At 40.3% G+C, this 12,435-nt stretch overlaps 1 protein-coding gene across 4 annotated transcripts in view; it reads right to left on the bottom strand.

The window, feature by feature from the left end:
* The window catches only part of LRCH2 (leucine rich repeats and calponin homology domain containing 2), a 36,499-nt gene that overhangs the window by 10,933 nt on the left and 13,131 nt on the right, over positions 1 to 12,435 (bottom strand). For 2 of the 4 annotated variants that reach the window (XM_061446262.1, XM_061446263.1), the window contains exons 3-15: positions 10,908 to 11,034; positions 8,989 to 9,094; positions 8,763 to 8,899; positions 8,412 to 8,545; positions 7,172 to 7,259; positions 6,651 to 6,762; positions 6,245 to 6,342; positions 6,092 to 6,159; positions 5,653 to 5,757; positions 4,312 to 4,389; positions 3,018 to 3,086; positions 726 to 774; positions 30 to 146 (exon numbers count right to left, since the gene is read on the bottom strand). In XM_061446262.1, coding sequence (XP_061302246.1) covers positions 30 to 146; positions 726 to 774; positions 3,018 to 3,086; positions 4,312 to 4,389; positions 5,653 to 5,757; positions 6,092 to 6,159; positions 6,245 to 6,342; positions 6,651 to 6,762; positions 7,172 to 7,259; positions 8,412 to 8,545; positions 8,763 to 8,899; positions 8,989 to 9,094; positions 10,908 to 11,034 — 1,288 coding nt within the window. The remainder of the gene's footprint in view (positions 1 to 29; positions 147 to 725; positions 775 to 3,017; positions 3,087 to 4,311; positions 4,390 to 5,652; positions 5,758 to 6,091; positions 6,160 to 6,244; positions 6,343 to 6,650; positions 6,763 to 7,171; positions 7,260 to 8,411; positions 8,546 to 8,762; positions 8,900 to 8,988; positions 9,095 to 10,907; positions 11,035 to 12,435) is intronic. The other 2 variants (XM_061446264.1, XM_061446265.1) reach the window with 1 other exon arrangement.

The following is a 12,435-nucleotide window of genomic DNA, read 5'->3' as shown; positions in this document are numbered from 1 at the left end:
TGCCCCCCACTCACACACCCCTCCATTACCTTGAAATATTCTTTCCTGATCTGTTTACTTCTCCTTCTCTCTTCACTCTGCCAGATCACTGGCTGGGTTTCTGGCCAGTGCTGCTCATCCACTGGATCCTTCTGGTTTTCCAGGGGCTACAAATTCCCAAGTATTTTTAAGGTAACTATTCCTCGTGGACATTAACATCAATTATTATGTACTACATGACTACAACACAACAATTTAAGTATCTCTCTGCTGTTCTCATCTAAAAGATCATACACATCTACTAGCTCTAAGAGAAATCTCTCTTTCACTGTACTGTATTATGCAATGTACTCTGAAGAGAGAAAGAGTTAGTCTTATAACAATGAATATGTATGAATATGTCTAATTTTATGAGAGCTGAAAGCAGACAATCTGAAGGGACCGTTAGGCTAAAACTTCATTTCCAACTATTCCTTCCTATTAGAGTATGAGGCTTTTGAAAGCAATTGTAAATACTTCAGAGATTAAAAGGCAAGTACCATATACCCTTAGAACAAAAAGCCTCCGCTAAATACAAGCCAAATTATTTCAAGCATAACGTTCTTCAAAGGTTTTCTATTTTCCACCACAATTCCCTACATACAATAACTCTGTGTGTATAAATGTTTTCTGACAGTAATACAACCCCAAAAAGCAATAACAATCATTCAAATACAATGCCACCACATTCACATTTGCGTATTTACCTGCCAGCTGTATGGGGACACTGGGGAATTCACTTCATCTGTTGTGACACTAAAAATGAAGATGAGACATTATGAAATTTACTCCTCGTCTATTTTAAGACCAGGTTACTTTAAAATATCACACTTAAAAAGCAGCTTCTCTGCAGCACTACAGTGGGTTTTGGCTGCCTGTATAAAGGATGTCACCATGTGGCTAAAATGTACGACCATTTGACTAAAATCTCAAATCCTATTTCACTCTCTCTTACCACATGCTGACAACAGCTCCACACTACAGTTCTTGATTCAGATAAAGCTTTTACTTCAGCATGTTGACCTTTAGAGATTACTAATACATCTTCATTGCTCTGCTTCTCAAAGCAACCAAGGAAACATTGTGATCAAAGCTGACAAGACATCTGTTATTAAACATCTGGGAGACTCACCTCCTTCTTTACACTGTTGGCTCTACAGGGTAAAGTAGAAGCTTATACTAATAGGGAAAGGAAAACTGTTTTAAGATGGGACAGTGAAGCTGGAACACAAACTGCAGAGAACCTTAACCATTCTATGACGAGAAGTTCTTGGGAAAATAAAAATGTTTAGATTTACCATCACTTAAATTTTTCCTTCCTGAATTTGTGTGTGGAATTCACTTCTATCCCCTTTCCAGCACCATTTCGTTCACGTTCTGACTGCTGGCTTGGAAGCTGTGCAGTAGATGAGGCAGCTAACAGCTGGGGATTGAATGCAATGAGCATTCAAGCAATGAGCACCATGAGCAATCAGAATAAATCCTGAAGGGAAAGCATCCAGCCACTTCTGCTCTGGATTCCTTTCCCTTCTTTTTCTTTGTTTGCCTCAAACCAATAACACTACATTTAAAGCTGTTAGGCACAAGAAAATTGAATCATATCCAACAGCTTGGTAAGCAAAGCAGTTGAGAACTGCAGGAACTGCTGCAGAAAATACTTAAGCACATATACATCTATTAACTATGACATGTTCTGCACATGTAAATTCTTTAGGGATAGGACAATCTTTCTACTCTCTTTGTATGTCCATCACACAGTATGTGATTTGGGTTCCTATGTATCGGTACAATAAACCAACAAAGAACCTGGAACAACATATCCTGTGTGTACCCCTCAGAATTAAGGGGATGGGGAGATGGTTGGGGGTGGGGTTTTTTTTGTTTCATGCAAAGGAATAATAGTTGCAGCATGGTTCATCTAACCACCAGCCATGTATGCAGCTGGATCTCTAAAACCACAGACACAGACGAGAGACGGTAGCCAAAATAGGATGTATCACACAGAACTATCTGCAGTGTCCTTTTCTCTTCCAGTAAAAGCTTTTCTCATGTGAACCTGTACTGTAGAGAGCTGTTAGCAACCGCAGTGCTCTCTAGCTACATTACGGCCTTTGTCTCCAAGATTCACAGCCAGAGATGGGTCTGGACACAAGCAGATAAGAGATTCTGCTGAAGGTATCCATTTTAGAAGTCTGGGGCTAGCAAAAAGATCACAAAAGCCATAGTTCAAATGGAGCTCTCACAGAAGGCTGCCAGCAAATGGTCCCTCTTTTGCTTAACAAATAAAATAGATTAATTCTAGACCAAACTGACTAAAAGAACTCATCTAGGATTCCTTAAGGGAGGGAGGGAGGGCTGAAAACTTGCTAAGTTCTCTCACCCATGTAGTCAGAAACAGGAAGCAGTGAATTCCCAAGTTCCTGAACACAAGGCCCTGGGTATTTCTGTTTGTGGCTGCTTTGTACTGGTGGTGTTTTATTAATTCAAAGAAAGAGCACAGAAGCACATCTCCTGCAGAGCATGGATTCCTCACTGATGGCCAGTGAAGGCTTTGAACTCCCAGCAACTTTTCCAACAGCTCTTAGGAGCACAAAATGACTGCCAGGGAGGAAAATGCAGATGCCTAAGGCCAGCTACAGCACCACTTTGTGTAACACAGGAACTAACCCACCTGCATGGGACTGCTGCCTAGGGGAGCTATGACCGTCTGCAATGGAACTGCATGTCTAAAGATTCGTTCAGTGATGTTTCAGTTGCCTGAACCGCTGTCACAATCAGAGCCATAATTAGTTTATAGATTACATCACTGCCTAAAGGCTCCAAAGAACAGGATTTGGTTACTATTTTGTCTGATCTGGATGAAAGAAGCTCCAAACCAGATTAGTTGGGCAGCTTCTGTTTCATCTCGAGCTACGACAGAAGATGGCAGCAGCGACACAGAGTACATACAGAAACTGATCAACTCCTGAAAGCTGTGACACATTAAAGTATATCAATACCATTTCTCAGATTCCACTGGCTGCTTTGGCCTGTTCCTTGTGCTTACTGAAACTGAATGATTAAGAAGCCTGGAAAGAAGAAGAGACACACATTTTTCCAACAGCTTTGTAATTTACATGTATTCTAAGAAAAAAGGGTTTACTTTCACTGCGTAACACTTCCTGTGAAAAACAGTTTTGAATATAAAGGAGATATTTTCCATCAGATTAAACTGTGTGGACACATGAAATCCAAGCCCAATCCTGCGTCCACTGAAATAAACAATACTGTTTCCATTTCTTGAAATATTTCAAGTCCTGAATTTTAAGTAAAACTTAGTATTTCAAACCAAAATGAAGTCTCCTCTTTAACTATATACTATTTGAGGTGATCTCACACCTCTGTAAAGTTACACTGCCCTCAAGACAAAAGGACCCACTGTTCACCAAGGTCAGATGACAGAAGATCAACCTAAAGCAGACAAGAAACCATACACAGATTGAGCACAAGAAGTCAGTCAACAGGAGCAGGTAAGAAAGTAGCAGAATAAGAAACACTGAAAGTGCAAAGGAAATGCAGGGCAAAATGGAAAATGGAAAAAACACATGTGAAGCACTAAGTGAAAAGTCTAATACAGAAATGAACCAATGGAAATTCCATATTTCTAAATGGTAAACAGTGAAGCCTAAACTTACATACAGATTCAGAACAACTGAAGAACAAACAGGAAGAAGATTATGAGTTACTATTATGGATGTTTGAAGTGTTAAAGGTAACAAAACCACTCAGTACCACTTACAATTAAGTGTTTTCAAGGAAGTGTCATGTTGGACAGAAACTAGAATACGTAATTCTGCATTCTTGGAGGCAATATTACACACTGACACTGACTTCATGTGCAGAACTGTGATCAAAGTATATTGGCACTTTTAAACCAAAATCTATTCAATCAAAATAATGAATAATACATATATAACCCCAAGCACTTTTGCCTGGAGTTCCACATTTGAGGTACTGTATATTAAAGAACCAAAATAACTGAAGAGGAAGCATGCCAAAGGTACAGGAAATTTTGCTTTTAGGTTTGGACTCACTTAAATGCTCTTTGGAGAGCTGCCTAATTAAATATTATCCTTAAATAGTATTTCAGCTCAAAGAACAATAAACGCATTGCCATCCATTTTTGATGGCAAAATAGCTCAGGCTAACTTAGCCAACCCCTTTATTCTGGTTTTGTTCAAGAAAACGGCCAAAACTGCTCCTTTTGTGGCCATTTTAACTGTGGCAATCTGAAGCTCTACAAACACTTTATACCTTGATGCACGTCCTGCCGCCCTTGTCCTCTGGAAGAGCTTTTCACTGAATGAAGTTCTATAGCTTAATGGCCTTCGTCTGTATTCACAGTTCATGTACACCAAAGCCACAGACGGAAGAAGGAAGCAGGACAGGTTGACGGGAGAGGACAGGGAAGTCATTAGCAGAGCAAGCAAAAGGAAAGAGACTGCATAATATTAAAAGCAAACCAAACCACACTGAACAGAAACAGGATTAGTAAGAAGTTATGTCACAACACTCACTTCTGTTCACTCAGACTGAACACATTTTTCACACACACTGAAGCAGCTTCACTAAAATTCAAAGTATTATTCTTACTGATGTTTATGGCAAGAAGTTACAAATTCACAAAGGCAGGGATGCAGAATCAGGGATAGATTTTGTAGCAGAGGTCATTTTGCCCTATTGTACTTAAAGATACACAAGCAAACTCCAATAAATGCTAAACTGAGAAGTAAAACTTAACTACGACTGCATGTCTGAATAATTCAAGAGCAAAGCAGAACTATTAGCAAGATCACTGCATTAAGATACAACTATGGCGACTAGAAGTTAAATTACAGTACTTCAGAAGAGGAGTGGCTTGCTATTTCAAGTTAGCAGATAACCAGGAAATACTATAACTAATAAAACACGTGCAATATAAATAACCATCATAAAATCTAACAGAAGAAAACACACTTATTCTATTTCAATTAATAAATTAATATGAGAAAAACTGGCATTCTTTGTCTTCGTTGCAATACTCTTTGGTAATAAGAACGTATCAAGATTTCATTGTTATTTTTCCCTTCCCAGTGTGAACAAGCAATTTTTAAATACACTGCATGCAGTTACAAGTAAAATCTATCTAAAACCTGTCTATCCCCCTGCTGCTATTGACTTAAGTAATTTTTAAAGCTGTGCAATTCACACTAGAAGGATACAAACTTCTCTAAGGGCTTCATGTGCGTTTCAACTACCTCACAAGAAAACCAGCAGTGCAGAACCTCCTCCCTGGCCTGTCCACATCCCACAACTCCAGGGATTTCTTCTCTCCATTTTACACAGTTAACTTCTTCATTTCTTTCATCTGTTCTACAGCAACATGAATGTGAGACTTTCACATTCATCTCTTCCTTCTCCATTGAAGGTATATCCCTGCTTCCCTAGACAACAGGTTTAGAACAAGAAACACAGGACAGGTATCTTGAAAGCATCTGTCACTGTAACAGCTGGACAAAAATGTTCTCAAAATGATGAGGTGTCGGGAGCTTTTGGGCATAAGGCACGTTAAAGAATAAATTCATTGTAACCCAAGTTATCCTAATACTGCAATACCTGTGTTTTTGTTCTTGCTGCAGTAACTGAGCTGCTATTTTTCTCAAGTCAGTCACTTCTTTGAGTTCATCATCATCTTCAGCCAGCAGCTGTTCTTTCTGCAGTCTGAAACATTAAATGTCAGTGACTTGCCTGACTTCAGTGAAGCCAGACACAGAAATGGCTGCATTATTGGACAACTGAGAACCACCAACAGCATGCTTATTTTCTGTCCAAGGAGCACTCTGTGTTCCCTATGAGGTTCCTTTCCTTCATATGCAATGAGCTTAAAACAGAATCATTAGGTTGGAAGGGACCTCTGGAGATCATCAGGACCAACCTCCTGCCACACGCCTCCCAGTGCACCCCAGGATACTCTTGGCCCAACCAGAAACCAAAACCACCCTCACCTCCCACGGTCAGTAAAAGCTTCCTAAAGAAGATTATAAAGAAGGTTTACCTTTTCTCATCACCCCAGTCCTCATTCTGTTCTATTTTCTGGGATTTCTCAGGCTGTTTTCCCCGTTCCTTGCACAGAATGAAGAATAAAGTCAGACTTGAATGAAAAGAAAAGCAAGGATGCTGAGCAGTGTTTCTTGTCACACTATGCTACCTTAATATAAGACAGCAGTGGTCCAGTGTGTACATCTCCTTGCTCAGGAACAGCTCCCTCTTCGGTGTTGGGATCAATGTAGTCGTACACCTCCTGGTCTAGTGAAGATTGATGAAGAATGGAAAAGATAATATTAAACAGCTCTCTCAACCAAGTTTGATTCCTCAGAGAGATAATGACTTATGAAGAAGGTCAGATAAAACAATGAAATCCTTTCTCCTAAAGCTAAAAATCATGTTATTTTCTTTCTGGCCTTGTCTATGTGTGATTATTACATTGCTTTCTGTAAGGATGAAAACACAGCACTAACACATGATCCTACCCTTTTATGCAATGTTCTTGTATTGCATTATCAAACCAGAAGTATTTCTGTGACCTAAACTGACACATGCACAACAGGTATTACCTTTCTGCGGATCGAGTTTACTTCCTATTGCATGATTGTCATTCCTTAATGTCTGTTCCCTCGTTGATTCCGATACCTGGGAGTGGAGGCTGATTGTATCATCATCCGAAGGCTGCAAAGACAGTCACATTTAATACAGAACTTAGTAAACCATTACATGATTTGCTGAAGAACTCATCAATTCTAGTGCAACTGACCCTATCAGGAGTCAGAGCTCCCAGGACGAACATGTCAGGTGAGATGTCTCTGGGGGTGGTTTTTTGGGAAGAGGTGGGAAGGAGCTTTAAATGAATCATAGTTTGGGCAATAACACGCAACTACTCAGTACATAATCTAATACTGAAACACAGTACTTTGAACAATGAGGTCCAACCCACCCTGGTCAGTGGGCTAAGGAAAGTCCTTGGGTACTGTCTTACTTACAGCCTCCAACTACTTTGACCCTTGTTACACTAAGGAGGGAGAAAGAGAGGAAACAAACCAACCAAAATTTCACAAATTCAAGACTAAGAACCACTCACTTCTGTTGTGGACAACCTTTTATCCCCATTATCGCTTCCGATGCCAGAGTCTGGTCCATGATTTTTATTGGGATAAAAGTCCTCCATGCTACATTAAGAAAAAAAACCACACATAAACACACAAAGAATGACAGAAACTAGTTTCAAAAGAACATGCTTTAATAAACACATTCTCTATACTCATCAACAGCAGCCAATACAATTTTTGCTCAATGCTCCACGAGCAGAGAATAAGGGGGAATGGCTTCCACCTGCCAGAAGGTAGACTGAGATGAGCTCTTGGGCAGAAGCTCTTCCCTGTGAGGGTGCTGAGGCGCTGGCACAGGGTGCCCAGAGAAGCTGTGGCTGCCCCATCCCTGGCAGTGTTCAAGGCCAGGCTGGACACAGGGGCTTGGAGCAAGCTGCTCTAGTGGAAGGTGTCCCTGCTCGTGGCAGGGGCTGGAGCTGGAGGAGCTTTAAGGTCCCTTCCAACACAAACCAGGCTGGGATGCTACGATTCAGAAGCCATATACAGACACTGTGGACTGATTCCCTGTTGCACAGCTGCCTGAGATCACGACCATGGACTAACTCTGATGGTTCAGATGATTCTGTGTAGGCTTCCTTCACAACTTCCCTCTTCCCCTCAGCTTTGAACACAGAGAGGCACAAGTTGCCCATTTTCTTAAAATGCAGTTTGCAAGGAAAGTGCTGCTCCCCATGGTTTCCAACAGCTAACCAAACTGACAGAGAACACAAAGGCACACCCACTGCATTACCCAAGATGTGCTCAATACAGAAGGCAAATGAAATATTCTGCACTTTTTGACCTCATCCAATCCAATAAAAAAAGCCACTGTATTTCACTGATGTTTAAGCCTGTTTCCCTTAATGTATTTATATATATGTGGGAGGCAGATTTTCTATCCACCACACTAACTCTATATTCAGAACATTTATGGGAACTTTTCATCTGGCTTTGCTATAATCTGTTTGGGAAATAAATAGCTGAGATTTCCAATCAATAAATGGAAAATACATCTTTGTTCTGATTTGCAAGTCATAAGCAAGTATTTTAGCAATTTCTCAGTGCTATTGGATGAGCCAATAAAGCTTCCAGTAACACAACCTTGAAAGATAAATACTATGACTCCTAAATAAAGAAGAGTTGAAGTACCGAAATTACAGCTATTATCTGTAATAAACAGATCACTTCATAGCAAATGCTGCAGTGAAATAAAACAAACACAGCACCACTCACCTGTCTGTCAGTGGCTGGGAGGGGATTCGTTTACCTAACGATGGAAGATCCAAAGAATCTGGTTTTTTATCTATTCTGAGGCACGCCTGAATGCTGAGGAATTTAAATATATGTACTTTACCCTTTAAACAGATCTGTTGGGAAACAAATGAACAAAAGAGATGTTAATTATACAGCACATCTCTTGAAACTGCACCCCAGCGAATACTTCCTACACTGAGTTTGTACCCACAACTTCCCACTGGGAGACATAAAGCTAAAAAATGAAAACCTGATTGCTCTAACTTAGAACAGCTGCTTCTTTCTTAAGCTCTACTGCAAATTTCTGAGCTCAAATGCTTTAATACTAACCTGTGCTGGTGGTATCTGCATTGGATTGTTATCCAAAACTATAACTTGTAAGTGCCGTAACTTTCTGTAACAAATTGGGATTTCTGTAATTTTATTACAGGAAAAATCCAGCTTTACCAAGGGAAGGTCTCCTAATTCTGCATTGGGGGAGACAAACAGAAACAGAATCAGAGATCTTCTTAACACTAATTTACCTACATCAAAGAAATGAAGAGGAGCAGCTTACCATCTGGCAACATATGGAGATTATTTCTTCTTATGTTTAATTCTCTAAGTGACTGCAGTTTTCCTATCTGCTGGGGAAGAACCTGCAGCTCATTGCAGCTAATATCCTGAGAAATATAGTAATAAATTAACTGAACATCTTAAATGAAATGAAACAAAAGGAAAACTGTTATCAAAACTACTATAAAGCATACTATAAAACCCCCAAGTCTTTTATCTTTGTTCCACAAAGGTTAGTAGTACCACAACACATCTTGCTCATTCTTGCTCACTCAAGCGTCAAGAACTCAATTCAAACAATTAAACCAATGAGTGATGAAAGATGGGTTTTCAGATTGAAGCCCAGGATTCTGGAGTTGCTGGTGTAGCTCCCACGCCAGTTAACAGCTCCCTGTGCCATGGCTGGCAGATGGTTTGCATTCTGCTCTTCCTGGGAAGATTCTTTTTCCTAAAAACACCTTGAACCAACCCATGCAACTAAAGACTGACAAAGAGCAACAGCAGGCTCACCAGCTATCTGACAAGCACTAGATGGTGACAGAGCTGCACCAAATGAACACAGACTACAGCTATTTCTGAGCCTAATTTAACATCTATGTAGTCCAGACTGAGTCGAGAATCACAGTGATGGAAGACCATTTCTAACCTCTTTTTATTTTCAATTCAATGAAATTTGCTTCAGAGACTAGTTTCCTAGATGAGATAACAATGACAGAGATAATTTTAAGGCGAGCTGAGTCAGTACATAGAAACCAGGCCTTAACCAACCACATCCAGCCTCCTCCTCCACTACATGCTCCTAGAGCTTCTGCTTAGGCTCATCTGCTTTTGGCAACCACGATATCTACACATAGGTGAATGTCCCAAAGTCCAAGCTGCTGGAGATCAACTGCTTCTCTGTCCACGTCAAGGTTCAGATGGGATTCCCTCCCTAAAACACACACTTCCTTTAAAACTAGCAGTGGTACATTAAAATCCTCTGACAGTGGAGAGAGTATAAAGAAGGTGCTGAGGCGCTGGCACAGGGTGCCCAGAGAAGCTGTGGCTGCCCCATCCCTGGCAGTGTTCAAGGCCAGGTTGGACACAGGGGCTTGGAGCAAGCTGCTCCAGTGGAAGGGGTCCCTGCCTGTGGCAGGGATTGGAACTGGAGGAGCTTTAAGGTCCCTTCCAACCCAAACCACTCTGGGATTCTACAATAATCTCATACTACTTGTAAATTAGGTCATGTTAAATGAAATCTCCAGGGTATACACAGTTACCCTGGAAACAGGATGCACACTGCTTGCAATGGCCAAAGAAATACACATAAATAAGAAATCAGGCACAGTGCAAGCACCAGGTTGGTGAATAATTGTGCAGAGTTCTCCAAAACATGAGCTTAACACAGAGTAATGATCAGAAAAGCCCAGAATAGGAAGAGACAAAGAGAAAGTTATGGAGGCTAAAGCACAAATTTAGTACGCCATAGGATAAAATCAGTTTGTACAGACACCTAAACTGTGAATATCACACATCCTTCTAGTCACCCCAACCAACATAAAGGAACAGCAGAAGGGGGGAATGGGACACATACCAAAAATGAAGAGAATGATGATTACTGTGAAGAAGGTAAATAGGAAAATTCACCCTTTTTAACACACAAGTGAGGGACTCCAGTAAAACTGTGCTTCAGATTCTTTCATTTATGAACCCCTTAAGCTTTAGTTAACCCAACATACTGGTTTGTGCTTAACCCCATTTGTGAAACCGTCCAGCAGAGTACACCTGGAACTGCAGCTCCAACACTAAGAAAAAGCAGGGACTGAATTTAAATTTTGAAGTTCTACATTTACAGGATTATTCATTTCTCTTTTATTACAAGGTGAACAAACAGCTTCTCATTTCAGGTTACTCAATAGAATGGTTCACAATTGCACTTACCAACTCCATGAGATCTCTCAACTTCCCAATTTCTTCTGGAATGGAGACCAGCTTATTGTTACTGACAACCAGAACTTTCAGGGGAAGATCAAACAGGTATTTTGGCAACGTTGATAAAAGATTTCGACTTGAAAGTAAGAAAAATTCAGACACAAGGCTAGGTTAGAATCTCTGTATGCATGACACGGAGTCTGAAATGCCCATTGTACAACTTTCCTCCTAGTCCAGAAGATAATCTCCCCTTATTCCCACTTCATCTAACTTTAAGCTACAATCTCCATCATGAATTCCTTACCAGATAAAAATTCTCTCAGATATGTGAATTTTAGGTCCTCATTTGCTGAGTACGTACTAGAACTCAATTCAACACTAAAGTGTACAGAGAAATGTGTTACAAGGAATTATGTTTGATGTCTGCTGTTATGCTGCTTTCCCATACCTTCAGCAGGAGCACCTGATCCAACACTCTACCAATATAAAGTCATGCTCTCAGCAAACCAGAACTCGAGACAAGGCCACTACTCCTCATGTCATGTGGTCACATCACTCCTGAGCCACCACAAAAAGCCCTCAACATCTAGTTACTACTTTGCTTGAGCAACAGTCTGAAAGGTAAATTCCAATAAAAATAAAATATGCGTCATTTTCCACCTGCACGCACATACGTCTGCTTTGCACACAAGAAATAAACAGTTACTGACACTTTGATTTACATCCATACTGGAAAAACTACCAACTGCAGACTGCCACTGCCAGAAACATAGCCAATTCTTCTACAGAGCTACTGGGACACTTAAAAAAGCCACTGGAAAACCAGCTTGTTCAGGTGAGGTATGAAAGCAATTCCTTTCAGACATAAAAGTAAATATATAAATCAGTAAATGCTGTTGCTTTAAGTAGAACTGTGGAGAGTCAGTTCTAGTTTGAAGAGAAAAAAGCCATAAAACCCCCCATCTAAGTGCTGACATCTGTGTTGACACTATATTAAGAAACCCCCCAAAGATTCACTGGTTTATATTTTTCAGAGCACTGTTTTTGTATGCAAAAGCTTTTTACATTATTCTTCTCCATGACTACAGCTTGGAGAGCTGCAAAGCCAACAAAAATAAATTCATGTCTTGATGCTTCAGCTTCAAAGAAGGGCTGCAAGTTTAACAGCATCAAAAGAAAGTAATTGGAATCTGGGCAGAGCTCTGTATTTATTCTGTTCTTTCTAAGTGAACAACGCAAACAAGTTCTGGGTGTAGGTATGTGGTAAGTCTCTTTGTACGTTGTATTTCAGGTAGATATGACAGGCTCTTTTGGTTAGACAGCATGAGAAGCAAAACCACGAAGTAAACTTTTTTGTGATTGATTATACAATGAAGGCAACGGAACCGTCGTTCTCTGCAACAGTTCAGTTTCCTCTGGGCCTCTGCTGGTTCAGGGGGTTGGTTTTTAAAGAGCTGCCTGCTTGACTACGAATTGCACAATACACTTCTACAGTCATGTGAATCCAAAATTAGAATTTGAGATCATATGGTTTTCT

The sequence above is a fragment of the Pezoporus flaviventris genome, unplaced genomic scaffold (genome assembly GCF_033815535.1).
Source record: "Pezoporus flaviventris isolate CSIRO_AGI_PZ_B2104156 unplaced genomic scaffold, CSIRO_AGI_Pfla_v1 ptg000005l, whole genome shotgun sequence".
Taxonomy (NCBI): Eukaryota; Metazoa; Chordata; class Aves; order Psittaciformes; family Psittacidae; genus Pezoporus; species Pezoporus flaviventris.
Note: the sequence above shows the minus strand (reverse complement) of the source record. Positions and strands in the feature narration are given on the sequence as shown.